This window comes from Salvelinus fontinalis, chromosome 8, assembly GCF_029448725.1.
Source record: "Salvelinus fontinalis isolate EN_2023a chromosome 8, ASM2944872v1, whole genome shotgun sequence".
In the NCBI taxonomy this organism is placed as follows: domain Eukaryota; kingdom Metazoa; phylum Chordata; class Actinopteri; order Salmoniformes; family Salmonidae; genus Salvelinus; species Salvelinus fontinalis.
In genome coordinates, this window is record NC_074672.1 from 18,303,095 (window position 1) to 18,320,594 (window position 17,500).

Here is a 17,500-nt window from a genome sequence, read left to right on the forward strand (position 1 = left end):
TCTGTACAGCACTTCGAGATATTATCTGATGTACGAAGGGCTATATAAAATAAAATTGATTGATTGATTGATTGAGTTCTTCATTAAGGCCCTGTAGGGCTTTCTGCTTGTAAGGCATGGATATAATAAGCATGGCTCTGTAGCAGGACGGTTTAATTCTCCCAAGAAAATAACTCTTTGATATTTATGTTGAGTCTGTGCACTAAGATCAAGTGAACAGTAGAACTCTCCCAGACCCAGTCTAGAAGTATGCACTACAGAGCCTAAAGCCAACATGCATATCAGATGGTACCATCACACACGGCTTAACGTCAAACAGTCCTTAGTTTCCCACAGTCCTTAGTTTCCCACAGAGCTGGGAATTGCATCCAGCCTCTTCCTCTCTATAGACCTACCATACCCCTCTGAGGAGTGGCATTCGAAGGCTCCTTTACACCCATGAGAGATCCATAGTGTTACACTATGCACTACACTCCCTTAAGTGTACAGTAGCGAAAGCCCACATACATCTGCTGATGAAGCATAGCTGCTTGTGTAAGATGTACAGTTGTACAGAATGTACAGTTGGTAAAGGCCTACTGTATTATTCACAGCTGAATAATGCACCTATATAATATAAGGCTGCTGTGCACTTCGCCTGCACCCCTCCATGTCCCTATGATCAACGAAAGAGGCTATTCTGTCAACACACCACTAGGTGGCACTGTTGCTCTACCGTAGACGGAATGTTAATCTGGTTTGTTTAAAACCTGTAAAAGTCTAAGCTGTTGGAGGGGGGGGGGGGGTTACTAAACTAAGATATTCAATTGTTTTAAAATGGTCATAGATGATTTGGATGATTTAGCTATTTGATATTGAATTTTAGGACCCCTTTAGTTGTCAAAAAAATATACTGTATTTAAAAATGATTAGATAAATATTGAAATTGGGCTTTACTACTATAGCCCACAGAAATGCTTTGAATAACACATTCATAAATGGCAAAAAAGACAGTCAGAAAATGAATCATAAGGAATAAGGTTTTGACGTGTCTGTCTGATATGTAGGAGATATAAGAAAGCTCAGGAAATATATACAGTCTGTATCTATTTTTAGACACATATTTAACCTCTTATTTTTGTTGGCACAAAAACGACCTCCATACTTCCATTGGTTCGTATGGGTTACCTTCAGACGAGTCCCGTGACACTCTTGGGGGTGGTCGAGCAAAACGGAGAACGCCATCGTGTTCGTGAGAGTCGCCTCTTTCCATAATAGTTTGTAGGCCAAACTGTTCGGATGTTACAGACCTTTTCGTGCGATTTTCAGGACTTTCTCATGGTCTGACAAACACAGCTGTAGCTCGGCCACCTCCCACCGCAGATGCGGAAGGTCGTCATAGGCAGATGAGTTGGATTGAGATGCAGCCCATGATATCTCCAGCTTAAACTGATGGACTTTGATGGGGATTTTTTAAATGATGTTACTTAGATGAAACAACGAGTGCGTCAATAGACTCTTAAGGATTTTAAAAAAAAAATAAGAGGATAGAGGGAGTGAAGGAGGGAGGAAGAGACAAAAAGAGAGAGTTGCCTTATGGCTGGAGGGAGGAAGAGACAAAAAGAGAGAGTTGCCTTATGGCTGTATCCCAAATGGCATCCTATTCCCTACATAGTGCACTACTTTTGACGAGGATCTATAGGGTGTCATTAGGGACACCGACTGTATGTGGCCTTCTCATGTAGCCTATCAGCTAGAAGGCATCTCACCCTCCTCGGCCCTCATTGGCCCTCACACTCCCCAGAGTGAATGACTTCACGCATTACTGAAATGAAGCCCCAGACCTAATGAAGAGAGTAGTTCACAGCAGCACTGTTACCTGTCCTGACCTGACCTGTCCTGATCTGACCTGTCCTGATCTGACCAGTCCTGGTGTGGATGGGATGCTCAAGTGACTCCTAAAATGATCGCCAGAGGAACAGTGAAGGGGATAATGTGTGTGTGTGTGTGAGGGGGGCATAAGCTCTGGTGATCATGGCCAGCGTGTGTGTGTGTGTGTGTGTGTGTGTGTGTGTGTGTGTGTGTGTGTGTGTGTGTGTGTGTGTGTGTGTGTGTGTGTGTGTGTGTGTGTGTGTGTGTGTGTGTGTGTGTGTGTGTGAGAGCGTGTTAGGGCCCCTGGCTGGCTGGTCTGTATTCACGGAGCATCTGTCTCTCTTTTAAAGCTGCTGACACACTACTCTCTACCTGGTCATCAATAATCAGCCCTGTGAACATCACTCACCGTCACAGCCCTTCCCCTGCCAACACACACACACGCGCACGCACGCATGCACATACACACAGCCTGGAGTCTGGTCATTAACAACTCTCCCACTGATTTTCAGAAGCCCATGATTGACTATTATCATTAGACAAACCCTGACATTTTACCAAACACTGTCTTAAACACTGTCTCAAACACTGTCTCAAACACTGTCTCAGACACTGTCTCAGACACTGTCTCAAACACTGTCTCAGACACTGTCTCAAACACTGTCTCAGACACTGTCTCAAACACTGTCTCAAACACTGTCTCAGACACTGTCTCAGACACTGTCTCAAACACTGTCTCAGACACTGTCTCAAACACTGTCTCAGACACTGTCTCAGACACTGTCTCAGACACTGTCTCAAACACTGTCTCAGACACTGTCTCAAACACTGTCTCAAACACTGTCTCAGACACTGTCTCAAACACTGTCTCAGACACTGTCTCAGACACTGTCTCAGACACTGTCTCAGACACTGTCTCAGACACTGTCTCAAACACTGTCTCAGACACTGTCTCAAACACTGTCTCAAACACTGTCTCAGACACTGTCTCAAACACTGTCTCAAACACTGTCTCAGACACTGTCTCAAACACTGTCTCAGACACTGTCTCAAACACTGTCTCAAACACTGTCTCAGACACTGTCTCAGACACTGTCTCAGACACTGTCTCAAACACTGTCTCAGACACTGTCTCAAACACTGTCTCAAACACTGTCTCAGACACTGTCTCAAACACTGTCTCAGACACTGTCTCAGACACTGTCTCAGACACTGTCTCAAACACTGTCTCAGACACTGTCTCAGACACTGTCTCAGACACTGTCTCAAACACTGTCTCAAACACTGTCTCAAACACTGTCTCAGGCACTGTCTCAGACACTGTCTCAAACACTGTCTCAAATACTGTCTCAAATACTGTCTCAGACACGGAGCTGGACAGAAGAATGACACAGGCAGTCCATAACAACACGTCTACTACGTGTCTCTAAGCAATTAGTAAACCAGGTTACATCAGAGAGAGCGAGAGAGAGAGAGAGAGAGAGGGGAGGTGAGAAGGATTTCTGGTGAGTCAGAGACTCTTCCTCCCACACAAAGGCATCAATCAACAGAGCTCTCCCCTGCTCTACGCTGGGCCTGCTCTGCTCTGCTCTGCCTGACTGGGAGGATGTGAGGCCAGGGCTGTGTGCTCTCAGGCTGACTACTGTGGTGCCGGAGGGCTGGGGGAAAGATAACCCCTGACCCCTGTCTACCAGATGGCTCCAGGCAGGGCAGGAACACAGAAACAATAACAAGATGGTAACAGTTTAGCAACCAGGACATGCCTCAGAGAGACACTTAGGCTACTTCAATAATAAGGCTAGGAGAGGTCTGAGCATTAAAAACCCAGACGTGAATGTCTGGATAGTCTTTATGTGTGTCTGGGGCTCTTAGGGCCGGACCCTTGAGAAGAGCTTGCACCTGGTCATGTATCAGGCTTTGAAAAGGCTTGGATCACTCAATGACTGCTGTACTCGGAATGTGATAGGTCAGATACTCACACATGGGCTTGAGCTGGCCAATCAGCTCCTCCTTGGTCCACTTGGCCCACTCCTTCTTGTCCGTGTTGATGGAGCACAGGATTGGCCCGCATGGCTTCCCACAATCCTCTATGGCCGGCACATTCAAGTAGTGGACGAGCACGATGTCAGGGTTCTGGAGAAGAGAAAGAGAGAGAGATAGAGAGAGAGGTTAGTTAAGTCAGCAGACTCTGAAGGAGTTGTGTGGTAACAGTGAGAGAGGCCCAGAGAGGGAAGAGACCCAGCTGGAAGTGTAACACCTAACACTACAGCTGGTGTGTCAGCACACAGACATGCTGCTGGAATAGGTTGTTGTTGGAGAGACTGCATGGTATTTCTCACACAAAGAATGGAGTGAGATAAACTCAGAGAGAGAGAAGAGAGAGAGAGAGAGAGAGAGAGAGAGAGAGAGAGAGAGAGAGAGAGAGAGAGAGAGAGAGAGAGAGAGAGAGAGAGAGAGAGAGAGAGAGAGAGAGAGAGAGAGAGAGAGAGAGAGAGAGGCAAAACAGAAGTGGGTCTCTGAAGAAAAATTTGGAGGGGGAGTTAATACCTCTTTGGAAGGGTTGTGTGTGTGTGTTCTCGTGTGTGTGTGTGTGGTAATTGCCCTACGTGCATGTAACACACTTATGGCATTTTGTGAAGTCCTCCCACATGCCGAGCCAATGCCCTCTATTAACTTGCCTGTGTACCCAGTCAGAATCCACCTATTCACCCCGCTGCAATCGTTACCTCCGTAAATTCCCTAAATTGACAGCTTATGAAAAATAGGTGCTGTTTAAAAGACCGGTTGAGCCGGTGTGAATAACATCAATTGTGATCTGTAATCATGAATAGCTTTGATTACTGTGTGGAGTAAACAGTGGCAGGAGAAACGCTCCCACTCCGCTCCTTAAGACTCCATTCATTACAAACACACAATTGCCAATAACCACAGACACACGCCTTCGTTCATACACTCACACAGAGGCAGAAATATTAGTTACTGCCACAAACACAGGCATGGAAACACACAAAATAAAGAATGCACACACACACACACACACACACACACACACACACACACACACACACACACACACACACACACACACACACACACACACACACACACACACACACACACACACACACACACACACACACACACACACACACACACACACACAGGGAGAAAAACAAAGACCTTGACGAAGGTCAAAGACACCATTTGTCTGAGTTTGAAGCTTCATCAGATGTGGAGAACAAACCATCATGCTGCCTCTTAATTCTAACACCATTAATGTTCATGTCTGGACAAGAGTTTGTCTTTTTGTGATGATTTGTTCAGGGCTTTGTGCACAGGACCAACCTTGTTCAGGACCAACCTTGTTGAGGACCAACCTTGTTCAGGACCAACCTTGTTCAGGACCAACCTTGCTCAGGGCTTTGTGCACAGGACCAACCTTGTTCAGGACCAACCTTGTTCAGGACCAACCTTGTTCAGGACCAACCTTGTTCAGGGCCAACCTTGTTCAGGATCAACCTTGTTCAGGGCTTTGTGCACAGGACCAACCTTGTTCAGGACCAACCTTGTTCAGGACCAGCCTTGTTCAGGACCAGCCTTGTTCAGGACCAACCTTGTTGAGGACCAGCCTTGTTCAGGACCAACCTTGTTCAGGACCAACCTTGTTGAGGACCAGCCTTGTTCAGGACCAACCTTGTTCAGGACCAACCTTGTTGAGGACCAGCCTTGTTCAGGACCAACCTTGTTGAGGACCAACCTTGTTCAGGACCAACCTTGTTCAGGACCAACCTTGTTCAGGACCAACCTTGTTGAGGACCAGCCTTGTTCAGGACCAACCTTGTTCAGGACCAACCTTGTTCAGGACCAACCTTGTTGAGGACCAGCCTTGTTCAGGACCAACCTTGTTCAGGACCAACCTTGTTGAGGACCAGCCTTGTTCAGGACCAGCCTTGTTCAGGACCAACCTTGTTCAGGACCAACCTTGTTCAGGACCAACCTTGTTGAGGACCAGCCTTGTTCAGGACCAACCTTGTTCAGGACCAACCTTGTTCAGGACCAACCTTGTTCAGGACCAACCTTGTTGAGGACCAACCTTGTTCAGGACCAACCTTGTTGAGGACCAGCCTTGTTCAGGACCAACCTTGTTCAGGACCAACCTTGTTGAGGACCAGCCTTGTTCAGGACCAACCTTGTTCAGGACCAACCTTGTTGAGGACCAGCCTTGTTCAGGACCAACCTTGTTCAGGACCAACCTTGTTGAGGACCAACCTTGCTGAGGACCAACCTTATTCAGGACCAACCTTGTTCAGGACCAACCTTGTTGAGGACCAACCTTGTTGAGGACCAACCTTGTTGAGGACCAACCTTGTTCAGGACCAACCTTGTTCAGGACCAACCTTGTTGAGGACCAACCTTGTTGAGGACCAACCTTGTTGAGGACCAACCTTGTTCAGGACCAGCCTTGTTCAGGACCAACCTTGTTGAGGACCAACCTTGTTCAGGACCAGCCTTGTTCAGGACCAACCTTGTTGAGGACCAACCTTGTTCAGGACCAGCCTTGTTCAGGACCAACCTTGTTGAGGACCAACCTTGTTCAGGACCAGCCTTGTTCAGGACCAACCTTGTTGAGGACCAGCCTTGTTCAGGACCAGCCTTGTTCAGGACCAACCTTGTTCAGGACCAACCTTGTTCAGGACCAACCTTGTTGAGGACCAGCCTTGTTCAGGACCAACCTTGTTCAGGACCAACCTTGTTCAGGACCAACCTTGTTCAGGACCAACCTTGTTGAGGACCAGCCTTGTTCAGGACCAACCTTGTTGAGGACCAACCTTGTTGAGGACCAGCCTTGTTCAGGACCAACCTTGTTCAGGACCAACCTTGTTGAGGACCAACCTTGCTGAGGACCAACCTTATTCAGGACCAACCTTGTTCAGGACCAACCTTGTTGAGGACCAACCTTGTTCAGGACCAACCTTGTTGAGGACCAACCTTGCTGAGGACCAACCTTATTCAGGACCAACCTTGTTCAGGACCAACCTTGTTGAGGACCAACCTTGCTGAGGACCAACCTTATTCAGGACCAACCTTGTTCAGGACCAACCTTGTTGAGGACCAGCCTTGTTCAGGACCAACCTTGTTGAGGACCAACCTTGTTGAGGACCAGCCTTGTTCAGGACCAACCTTGTTCAGGACCAACCTTGTTGAGGACCAACCTTGCTGAGGACCAACCTTATTCAGGACCAACCTTGTTCAGGACCAACCTTGTTGAGGACCAACCTTGTTGAGGACCAACCTTGTTCAGGACCAACCTTGTTGAGGACCAACCTTGTTCAGGACCAACCTTGTTCAGGACCAACCTTGTTCAGGACCAACCTTGCTGAGGACCAACCTTATTCAGGACCAACCTTGTTCAGGACCAACCTTGTTGAGGACCAACCTTGTTCAGGACCAACCTTGTTCAGGACCAACCTTATTCAGGACCAACCTTGTTCAGGACCAACCTTGCTGAGGACCAACCTTATTCAGGACCAACCTTGTTCAGGACCAACCTTGTTGAGGACCAACCTTGTTCAGGACCAACCTTGTTCAGGACCAACCTTATTCAGGACCAACCTTGTTGAGGACCAGCCTTGTTCAGGACCAACCTTGTTCAGGACCAACCTTGTTGAGGACCAACCTTGTTCAGGACCAACCTTGTTCAGGACCAACCTTATTCAGGACCAACCTTGTTCAGGACCAACCTTGCTGAGGACCAACCTTATTCAGGACCAACCTTGTTCAGGACCAACCTTGTTGAGGACCAACCTTGTTCAGGACCAACCTTGTTCAGGACCAACCTTATTCAGGACCAACCTTGTTGAGGACCAGCCTTGTTCAGGACCAACCTTGTTCAGGACCAACCTTGTTGAGGACCAACCTTAGCATTGGAATCAAATTCAAAACAACTGAAATGTATTCTCTTTAAAAGGGCCGGCGGTTGTGATTACAGAGTTGTTCTCTGATACAGGATGTCTTTGAAGACTGGTCTGGTCTATACTCTCTGTTGTACAGGGAGCTGGATGTTTAGTCCATGTACTGACAGTCTTTGGTCAGTGGTCCTGGCCTCACCCCCCCAGCCCACTACAGCTGGACATTGAGGTGTGTTATCTCCTCTGTGATAAACCTTGTCCCTGTCCTCTGTCATTGGAGTCAACACACTGGGACGGCTGTGTCTCGCTTCCACGATGTCAGGGCGAGCGAGTGTGTAATGCCCCCAGATGGCATTACCAGCTGTGGTAATCGGCAGGCCATGCCCTCAATCCTTAACTAGCACGAGAGGGGTGAACAAAGGGCCACAGCACGCACTTACTGTATGAGCACGTTGGAGGAAGCACACAAACACACTGAGAGGAAGGACAAACACACACACACACACACACACACACACACACACACACACACACACACACACACACACACACACACACACACACACACACACACACACACACACACACACACACACACACACACACACACACACACACACACACACACACACACACATCCCCCCTCTATTCAACACCCACTCACACATAAAGGCACACAGCTGTTCTCTACCTCAGCACACACAGACATATTGCATATTGGCCTCTGCTCTACAATGAAAGGGAACATTTAGCTGGCAGCCTTACTGCTCATCCAAACACTAGTAATCTGTGGAGCCAGCTACAGCTAGCTAGGCTTTAGTATTATAAATCCACAGCGGTGGTTCTGTCTCCAATGGAACACTATTATCTACATAGTGCACTGCTTTGAACCAGGGCCCTGTGGGAATAGGCTGCTTTTGGGATGCAGGCAGTATGTGACATGTGACTGGAGCTTCTCTTCTCAGACTGTCTTTACATTCTGCAGCTCTCGGCCCACTTAGTCCCTCCTCCTCTCCACCACCAACAAAACAACACAATGAAAATGTAAAGCGTCACATAAATCTATCAGGATGGCCATTTCATTTCATTTCCTGCTGGCTGCTTTTCCTCTGTGTAATTTCACCAGTTTGTTTCTCTCCAAAGGAAACTGGGGGGAAAAAGCTGAGGGGGAAACTTTTGCCTGGATAGTATTTTGCAGAGAAAATGAGATCTCATTAACTTATTGATTAATTGTGTAATGCAATCTTTTGGTTGTTTTCCTGCTCGTTCCCCATGCGGGTTTAGGGCCGCTCTCCAACTGTACACTTCCGCAGTGGTGGTGGGGGAGAGTGGGATCTGGTTGCTGGAGTGTGTGTGGAGGGGGAAGGTGTGTGTGTGTTTGTATGCACGCTCGTGTGTGAAGTGGAGTGTGCTACAACTCCAACACACAATCTGTTAGTGTGGGAGGCTCCAAGGTTAAGATGGTGCACATCCAAGTGATAGTCAAGGTAAAAGCCATGTGTACGTCTCATGTGTGTGTAGACAGTGTTGTTGGTGGTAGTTTATTGCCTAGTCTAGTGCATATCCCCATAGCAGATGGATGGATGTTTCTGAGTTAATTACCTATGGAGTCTAAGGGAGGCAGTCACAGGGGAGGGAGGCCTACTGAGGGGGTGGTGAACATGTGCGCGCCCACACACACACACACACACACACACACACACACACACACACACACACACACACACACACACACACACACACACACACACACACACACACACACACACACACACACACACACACACACACACTTTACATTTTAGTCATTTAGCAGATGCTCTTATCCAGAGCGACTTACAGGAGCAATTAGGGTTATGTGCCTTGCTCAAGGGCACATTGGCAGATTTATTTTCACCTAATTGGCTCAGGGAGTCGAACCAGCGACCTTTCTGTTACTGGCCCAATGCTCTTAACCGCTAGGCTACCTGCCTCCCACACTACCGTAAGACCAGGGTGCAGTCGTAGCCAGGCAACAGGTTTCTTTGGCACCCACACATATGGAAGGCAATGTTCCTACGCTCAGCTCAGCTCTCAGCCTCAGCGACACCACCTTGCCCTGCAGCCAGTCCACACCACAGTGCTATAAAGCAGAGCTCAGGCAGGTTGCCACGGCTACAGCCAGGAAGAGACAGGCTGTGTCCCAAAATCACCCTATTCTTTTTGTAGTGCACTAGCAGGCCCCATAGGTGTGGCACACTATGTAGGTACCAGGGTTCCATTTGGGACACAGTCATAGCCTCATTACCAGGGTTACAGCTACAGAGTCGGACTATGCTCCTACCAGGACAGGCCATGTAGACTCAGGGCTCTCAACAGGCTCTGGCAGACACATACAGAAACCACAGTACTTGTCCAATGGTGGAAACTAGACACAGTCATGTAATCTGTAACAGGGCCTGTAAGCCCTGGTGACCCCTGTCACAGCCCGTCGCCCTCTCCTCTCCTTGCCGCTCCGCTTCTCTCCATGTAGCCGTCACCACCAACACGGTAGCATGCCTCATTAAGGGGAGAGAGGAGATGGGAGAAGAGAGGAGAAAGGAGAGGAGAGGGGGGGCTGGGAGAAGGGATCTCCAAGCCCAGCGCTTCCTGGCACAACATTACTGTAGCAGATAGGCCTCTCTCTCTTACAATGAGCTGCGTAGCACAGGAGCGATAAGAACAGCCATTAACATCAAAGGATCGTAGTTAAGAAGAGGAGGCTTGGTGGGACGTGGAGGAGCTGAGGACTGATGGGGGAAACCTAGTGAGCAGCAAGATAAAGCAGCCATTCGCTCGGAGTGGAACGGCTTCAAAGAGAGGCTAGCAGCAAGCAGACAGATACACAGAGAGAGAGGGAAGACAGATACACAGAGAGAGAGGGAAGACAGGTTCTCAGAGAGAGAGGGAAGACAGGTTCTCAGAGAGAGAGGGAAGACAGGTTCTCAGAGAGAGAGGGAAGACAGGTTCTCAGAGAGAGAGGGAAGATAGGTTCTCAGAGAGAGAGGGAAGATAAGTACACAGAGAGAGAGGGAAGACAGGTTCTCAGAGAGAGAGGGAAGACAGACACACAGAGAGAGAGGGAAGACAGGTTCTCAGAGAGAGAAGGAAGATAGGTTCTCAGAGAGAGGGAAGACAGATACACAGAGAGAGAGGGAAGATAAGTACACAGAGAGAGAGGGAAGACATGTACACAGAGAGAGAGGGAAGACAGGTACACAGAGAGAGAGGGAAGACAGGTACACACAGAGAGAGGGAAGACAGGTTCTCAGAGAGAGAGGGAAGACAGGTACACAGCGAGAGAGGGAAGACAGGTTCTCAGAGAGAGAGGGAAGACAGGTACACAGAGAGAGAGGGAAGACAGGTACACAGAGAGAGAGGGAAGACAGATACACAGAGAGAGAGGGAAGACAGGTACACAGAGAGAGAGGGAAGACAGGTACACAGAGGGAGAGGGAAGACAGGTACACAGAGTGAGAGGGAAGACAGGTACACAGAGAGAGAGGGAAGACAGGTACACAGAGAGAGAGGGAAGACAGGTACACAGAGAGAGAGGGAAGACAGGTACACAGAGAGAGAGGGAAGACAGATACACAGAGAGAGAGGGAAGACAGGTTCTCAGAGAGAGATGGAAGACAGATACACAGAGAGAGAGGGAAGACAGGTACACAGAGAGAGAGGGAAGACAGGTACACAGATAGAGAGGGAAGACAGATACACAGAGAGAGAGGGAAGACAGGTACAGAGAGAGAGAGGGAAGACAGGTACACACAGAGAGAGGGAAGACAGGTACACAGAGAGAGAGGGAAGACAGGTACACAGAGAGAGAGGGAAGACATGTACACAGAGAGAGAGGGAAGACAGGTACACAGAGAGAGAGGGAAGACAGGTACACAGAGAAAGAGGGAAGACAGATACACAGAGATAGAGGGAAGACAGGTACACAGAGAGAGAGGGAAGACAGGTACACAGAGCGAGAGGGAAGACAGGTACACAGAGAGAGAGGGAAGACAGGTACACAGAGAGAGAGGGAAGACAGGTACACAGAGAGAGAGGGAAGACAGGTACACAGACAGAGAGGGAAGACAGATACACAGAGAGAGAGGGAAGACAGGTTCTCAGAGAGAGATGGAAGACAGATACACAGAGAGAGAGAGGGAAGACAGGTACACAGAGAGAGAGGGAAGACAGGTACACAGATAGAGAGGGAAGACAGGTACAGAGAGAGAGAGGGAAGACAGGTACAGAGAGAAAGAGGGAAGACAGGTACACAGAGAGAGAGGGAAGACAGGTACACAGAGAGAGAGGGAAGACAGGTACACAGAGAGAGAGGGAAGACAGGTTCTCAGAGAGAGAGGGAAGACAGGTTCTCAGAGAGAGAGGGAAGACAGGTACACAGAGAGAGGGGGAAGACAGGTACACAGAGAGAGAGGGAAGACAGGTTCTCAGAGAGAGAGGGAAGACAGGTTCTCAGAGAGAGAGGGAAGACAGGTACACAGAGAGAGGGGGAAGACAGGTTCTCAGAGAAGAAGTCAGGGGAAAAACCCCATTCCTCAGCGGAGGAGGAAGCGAGGAGGGAGGAAATAGACTAGGGAGAAGAGACAGCTTCAGAGATGTGTGGCTATTATGTGTGGGATGTGTGGGAATTTAACTAGCCCACTACAGGGAGACCCATTTCAATGCAGAATATGAAGGAAACTGGAACTCTCGATAGTGTTGTCGCAAACGCTCAACGTCAACGCCACACTTTGTTTTGAGGATGTGAACATGCATGGGGGATGTATACAGATATTAGTGTGTACATTCACGTGTGAGAAAAATCATTTGGAAGTATCTGTTTATGTGATATCCAGACATGCTTCTATAAAATCGACAGTATTTTTGTATGCAAATGTTATATGCATGACAGTAAATCAACGGGCCGACCACACCCTGTATGCTGGACTGTGTCTGTGTGAGTTACTATCGGTGTGTGAGTGCTTCTGTTTAGCACCCTGCACTTAAACCTGGGCTGTGTTTATTACCATGTGTTGAGCAGTTGAAAGTGTGTGCATGCTGGTTTGTGTGAGTGTGTGTGTGTGAACCGGTGGGTGTGAGCGTGTAGTTTGTGTGCAGTGTGTGTGTGTGTGTGTGTGTGGGTGTGAGAGGTGATTACGGCCATGCTCTGTGGGCTGTGCTGGGGCAGTTGCCCTGGTGGTGGCATGGTGATGAATGGCATGGTGTGGACGTTATTAAGCAGCCTCCTGGCCCCTGGCACTGGGGTTGAGCTCTTAAATGCACCACTCCTTCTCTGTTTACCTCCCTCCCTCCCTGTCTCCCTCCCTCCCTCTCTCTCTACCTCCCTCTCTCTCTGCCTCCCTCTCGTCCTCCCTCCCTGCCTCCCTCTCCCTGCCTCCCTCTCTGCCTCCCTCCCTGCCTCCCTCTCGTCCTCCCTCCCTCTCCCTGCCTCCCTCTCGTCCTCCCTCTCTGCATCCCTCTCGCCCTCCCTCTCTGCCTCCCTCCCTCTCTCTGCCTCCCTCTCTGCCTCCCTCTCGTCCTCCCTCCCTGCCTCCCTCTCTCTGCCTCCCTCTCGTCCTCCCTCTCTGCCTCCCTCTCGTCCTACCTCCCTGCCTCCCTCTCTCTGCCTCCCTCTCGTCCTCCCTCTCTCTGCCTCCCTCTCTGCCTCCCTCTCGTCCTCCCTCTCTGCCTCCCTCTCTCTGCCTCCCTCTCGTCCTCCCTCTCTGCCTCCCTCCCTGGCTCCCTCTCTCCCTCTGCTGCTAATTTCAAGGTCAACTGGCTCTGAGGTGCAGTAAGTTTACCGCCTCAGCTCCACAGGCACAAGACTTCTTCTTCTCCTTTTGTTTGGAAGGTTACGCCGCTCTCTCACCACCAAAGGGTGTGTTTGAGAGTGTGGGGGTGGCTGCTAATGTTGCTGCTGCATGTACACCCTCAGACACACGCACACACACCCGAACCTAGGATCCTAAGCACACACACACACACACACACACACAAGCAGATACACAGACACTCGCAGAACAGCATACAACGGCAAACAACACTCCGCATCAAACACCCCTAAAACTGAGTAAACACCCCGCAGCCAGCTCCTGTCGAGGTGGTGGAGGAGTCCCCTTGTTGAACCCGTCATCCCTCTCTGGCTCCTCTCAAAAAGCCTTTGTTAAATGCTCTCAGTATAGACACTCTAATTGGGTGTCTGGTGTCAACGCTCTGCCTTCCGTTCCCCCCCCCCCTTCCATCTCTCTCCTTCCACCGCTCCTCTGCCATGGTGTTCCTGGCGCCCGGGGTGGGTACCAATACAAGGGCACGTGCCGGTTTCGAGGGGACTCTTGCGGTGAATTGGCCAGTTCGGCCATGTCCACCAAGATCTGTATGAGGAAGGCATGGTAGGAGGCTCAGCAGTGGGGAGGGTGGGGGACAGGGGGGCCTCCTAAGGGCCCTCCCCCTGTAAGGCACTCCAGGGGTATGGGAGCGTATGATGTATGGATGTTTGATGGAAGGTGGTGTGGAATACTCCTGCATTTGACGTGTGCCCTTGAAATCTCTCCCTGTTCTCTATCACATCATGATCTAGAAGGCAGTCCAGTGTTGTCCATATATGGAGCTCTCCTCCCCTCTAATAAAGACCTGTGTTGTATATATATGGAGTTCTCCTCCCCTCTAATAAAGACCTGTGTTGTATCTATATGGAGTTCTCCTCCCCTCTAATAAAGACCTGTATGGTATCTATATGGAGTTCTCCTCCCCTCTAATAAAGACCTGTGTTGTATCTATATGGAGCTCTCCTCCCCTCTAATAAAGACCTGTGTTGTATCTATATGTAGTTCTCCTCCCCTCTAATAAAGACCTGTGTTGTATCTATATGGAGTTCTCCTCCCCTCTAATAAAGACCTGTGTTGTATCTATATGGAGTTCTCCTCCCCTCTAATAAAGATCTGTGTTGTATCTATATGGAGTTCTCCTCCCCTCTAATAAAGTCCTGTGTTGTATTTATATGGAGTTCTCCTCCCCTCTAATAAAGACCTGTGTTGTATCTATATGGAGCTCTCCTCCCCTCTAATAAAGACCTGTGTTGTATCTATATGTAGTTCTCCTCCCCTCTAATAAAGACCTGTGTTGTATCTATATGGAGTTCTCCTCCCCTCTAATAAAGACCTGTGTTGTATCTATATGGAGTTCTCCTCCCCTCTAATAAAGATCTGTGTTGTATCTATATGGAGCTCTCCTCCCCTCTAATAAAGTCCTGTGTTGTATCTATATGTTCTCCTCCCCTCTAATAAAGTCCTGTGTTGTATCTAAATGGAGTTCTCCTCCCCTCTAATAAAGACCTGTGTTGTATCTATATGGAGATCTCCTCCCCTCTAATAAAGACCTGTGTTGTATCTAAATGGAGTTCTCCTCCCCTCTAATAAAGACCTGTGTTGTATCTATATGGAGCTCTCCTCCCCTCTAATAAAGTCATGTGTTGTATCTATATGTTCTCCTCCCCTCTAATAAAGACCTGTGTTGTATCTATATGTTCTCCTCCCCTCTAATAAAGACCTGTGTTGTATCTATATGTTCTCCTCCCCTCTAATAAAGACCTGTGTTGTATCTATATGTAGTTCTCCTCCCCTCTAATAAAGACCTGTGTTGTATCTATATGGAGTTCTCCTCCCCTCTAATAAAGACCTGTGTTGTATCTATATGGAGTTCTCCTCCCCTCTAATAAAGACCTGTGTTGTATCTATATGGAGTTCTCCTCCCCTCTAATAAAGACCTGTGTTGTATCTATATGGAGTTCTCCTCCCCTCTAATAAAGACCTGTGTTGTATATATATGGAGTTCTCCTCCCCTCTAATAAAGATCTGTGTTGTATCTATATGGAGTTCTCCTCCCCTCTAATAAAGACCTGTGTTGTATCTATATGGAGTTCTCCTCCCCTCTAATAAAGTCCTGTGTTGTATCTATATGGAGCTCTCCTCCCCTCTAATAAAGACCTGTGTTGTATCTATATGGAGTTCTCCTCCCCTCTAATAAAGACCTGTGTTGTATCTATATGTTCTCCTCCCCTCTAATAAAGACCTGTGTTGTATCTATATGTTCTCCTCCCCTCTAATAAAGACCTGTTTTGTATCTATATGTTCTCCTCCCCTCTAATAAAGACCTGTGTTGTATCTATATGTTCTCCTCCCCTCTAATAAAGACCTGTGTTGTATCTATATGTTCTCCTCCCCTCTAATAAAGACCTGTGTTGTATCTATATGTTCTCCTCCCCTCTAATAAAGACCTGTGTTGTATCTATATGTAGTTCTCCTCCCCTCTAATAAAGACCTGTGTTGTATCTATATGGAGTTCTCCTCCCCTCTAATAAAGACCTGTGTTGTATCTATATGGAGTTCTCCTCCCCTCTAATAAAGACCTGTGTTGTATATATATGGAGTTCTCCTCCCCTCTAATAAAGATCTGTGTTGTATCTATATGGAGTTCTCCTCCCCTCTAATAAAGATCTGTGTTGTATCTATATGGAGTTCTCCTCCCCTCTAATAAAGACCTGTGTTGTATCTATATGGAGTTCTCCTCCCCTCTAATAAAGTCCTGTGTTGTATCTATATGGAGCTCTCCTCCCCTCTAATAAAGACCTGTGTTGTATCTATATGGAGTTTTCCTCCCCTCTAATAAAGACCTGTGTTGTATCTATATGGAGTTCTCCTCCCCTCTAATAAAGACCTGTGTTGTATCTATATGTTCTCCTCCCCTCTAATAAAGACCTGTGTTGTATCTATATGTTCTCCTCCCCTCTAATAAAGACCTGTGTTGTATCTATATGTTCTCCTCCCCTCTAATAAAGACCTGTGTTGTATCTATATGTTCTCCTCCCCTCTAATAAAGACCTGTGTTGTATCTATATGTTCTCCTCCCCTCTAATAAAGACCTGTGTTGTATCTATATGTTCTCCTCCCCTCTAATAAAGACCTGTGTTGTATCTATATGTTCTCCTCCCCTCTAATAAAGACCTGTGTTCCCTCTACAGTACTTACCAACCTGTCTATGGGTTCCAGGCAGCATAAAAAGCTGGAACATTTGAGGAAGAGGAAGAGAGAGGCCAGTGTGTGTGTTAGTGTGTGTGTGCGTGTGCGTGCATGCGTGAGTGTGTGCGTGTGTCTGAGCCAGCCAGGGGCTGAGGCCAGGCTGTGATGTTTCATTCAGCAGCACATAATCACTCCCATAGAGTCAAGAGCAGCTTAGAGTGGAAGAACCGCTGCACTCTGGGAAAGGACTGCTGGATGTGTGTGTAGGTGCATATGTATCTGTGTGTGTCTGTGTCTTTGTGCAATTCAGTATTAGTGGAAGGGTCATTGTAAAAGGTTCAGTATTAGTGGAAGGGTCATTGTAAAGGTTCAGTATTAGTGGAAGGGTCATTGTAAAAGGTTCAGTATTAGTGGAAGGGTCATTGTAAAAGGTTCAGTATTAGTGGAAGGGTCATTGTAAAAGGTTCAGTATTAGTGGAAGGGTCATTGTAAAAGGTTCAGTATTAGTGGAAGGGTCATTGTAAAAGGTTCAGTATTAGTGGAAGGGTCATTGTAAAAGGTTCAGTATTAGTGGAAGGGTCATTGTAAAAGGTTCAGTATTAGTGGAAGGGTCATTGTAAAAGGTTCAGTATTAGTGGAAGGGTCATTGTAAAAGGTTCAGTATTAGTGGAAGGGTCATTGTAAAAGGTTCAGTATTAGTGGAAGGGTCAT

The 17,500-nt window shown here is 47.9% G+C and overlaps 1 protein-coding gene across 10 annotated transcripts in view; it reads right to left on the minus strand.

Moving 5' to 3' along the window:
- camta1a (calmodulin binding transcription activator 1a) overlaps nucleotides 1-17,500 on the minus strand; it is a 523,753-nt gene that overhangs the window by 55,514 nt on the left and 450,739 nt on the right. For all 10 annotated transcript variants that reach the window (XM_055931565.1, XM_055931568.1, XM_055931561.1 and 7 more), the window contains one exon: nucleotides 3,831-3,984. In XM_055931565.1, the coding sequence (XP_055787540.1) occupies nucleotides 3,831-3,984 (154 nt within the window). The remainder of the gene's footprint in view (nucleotides 1-3,830; nucleotides 3,985-17,500) is intronic.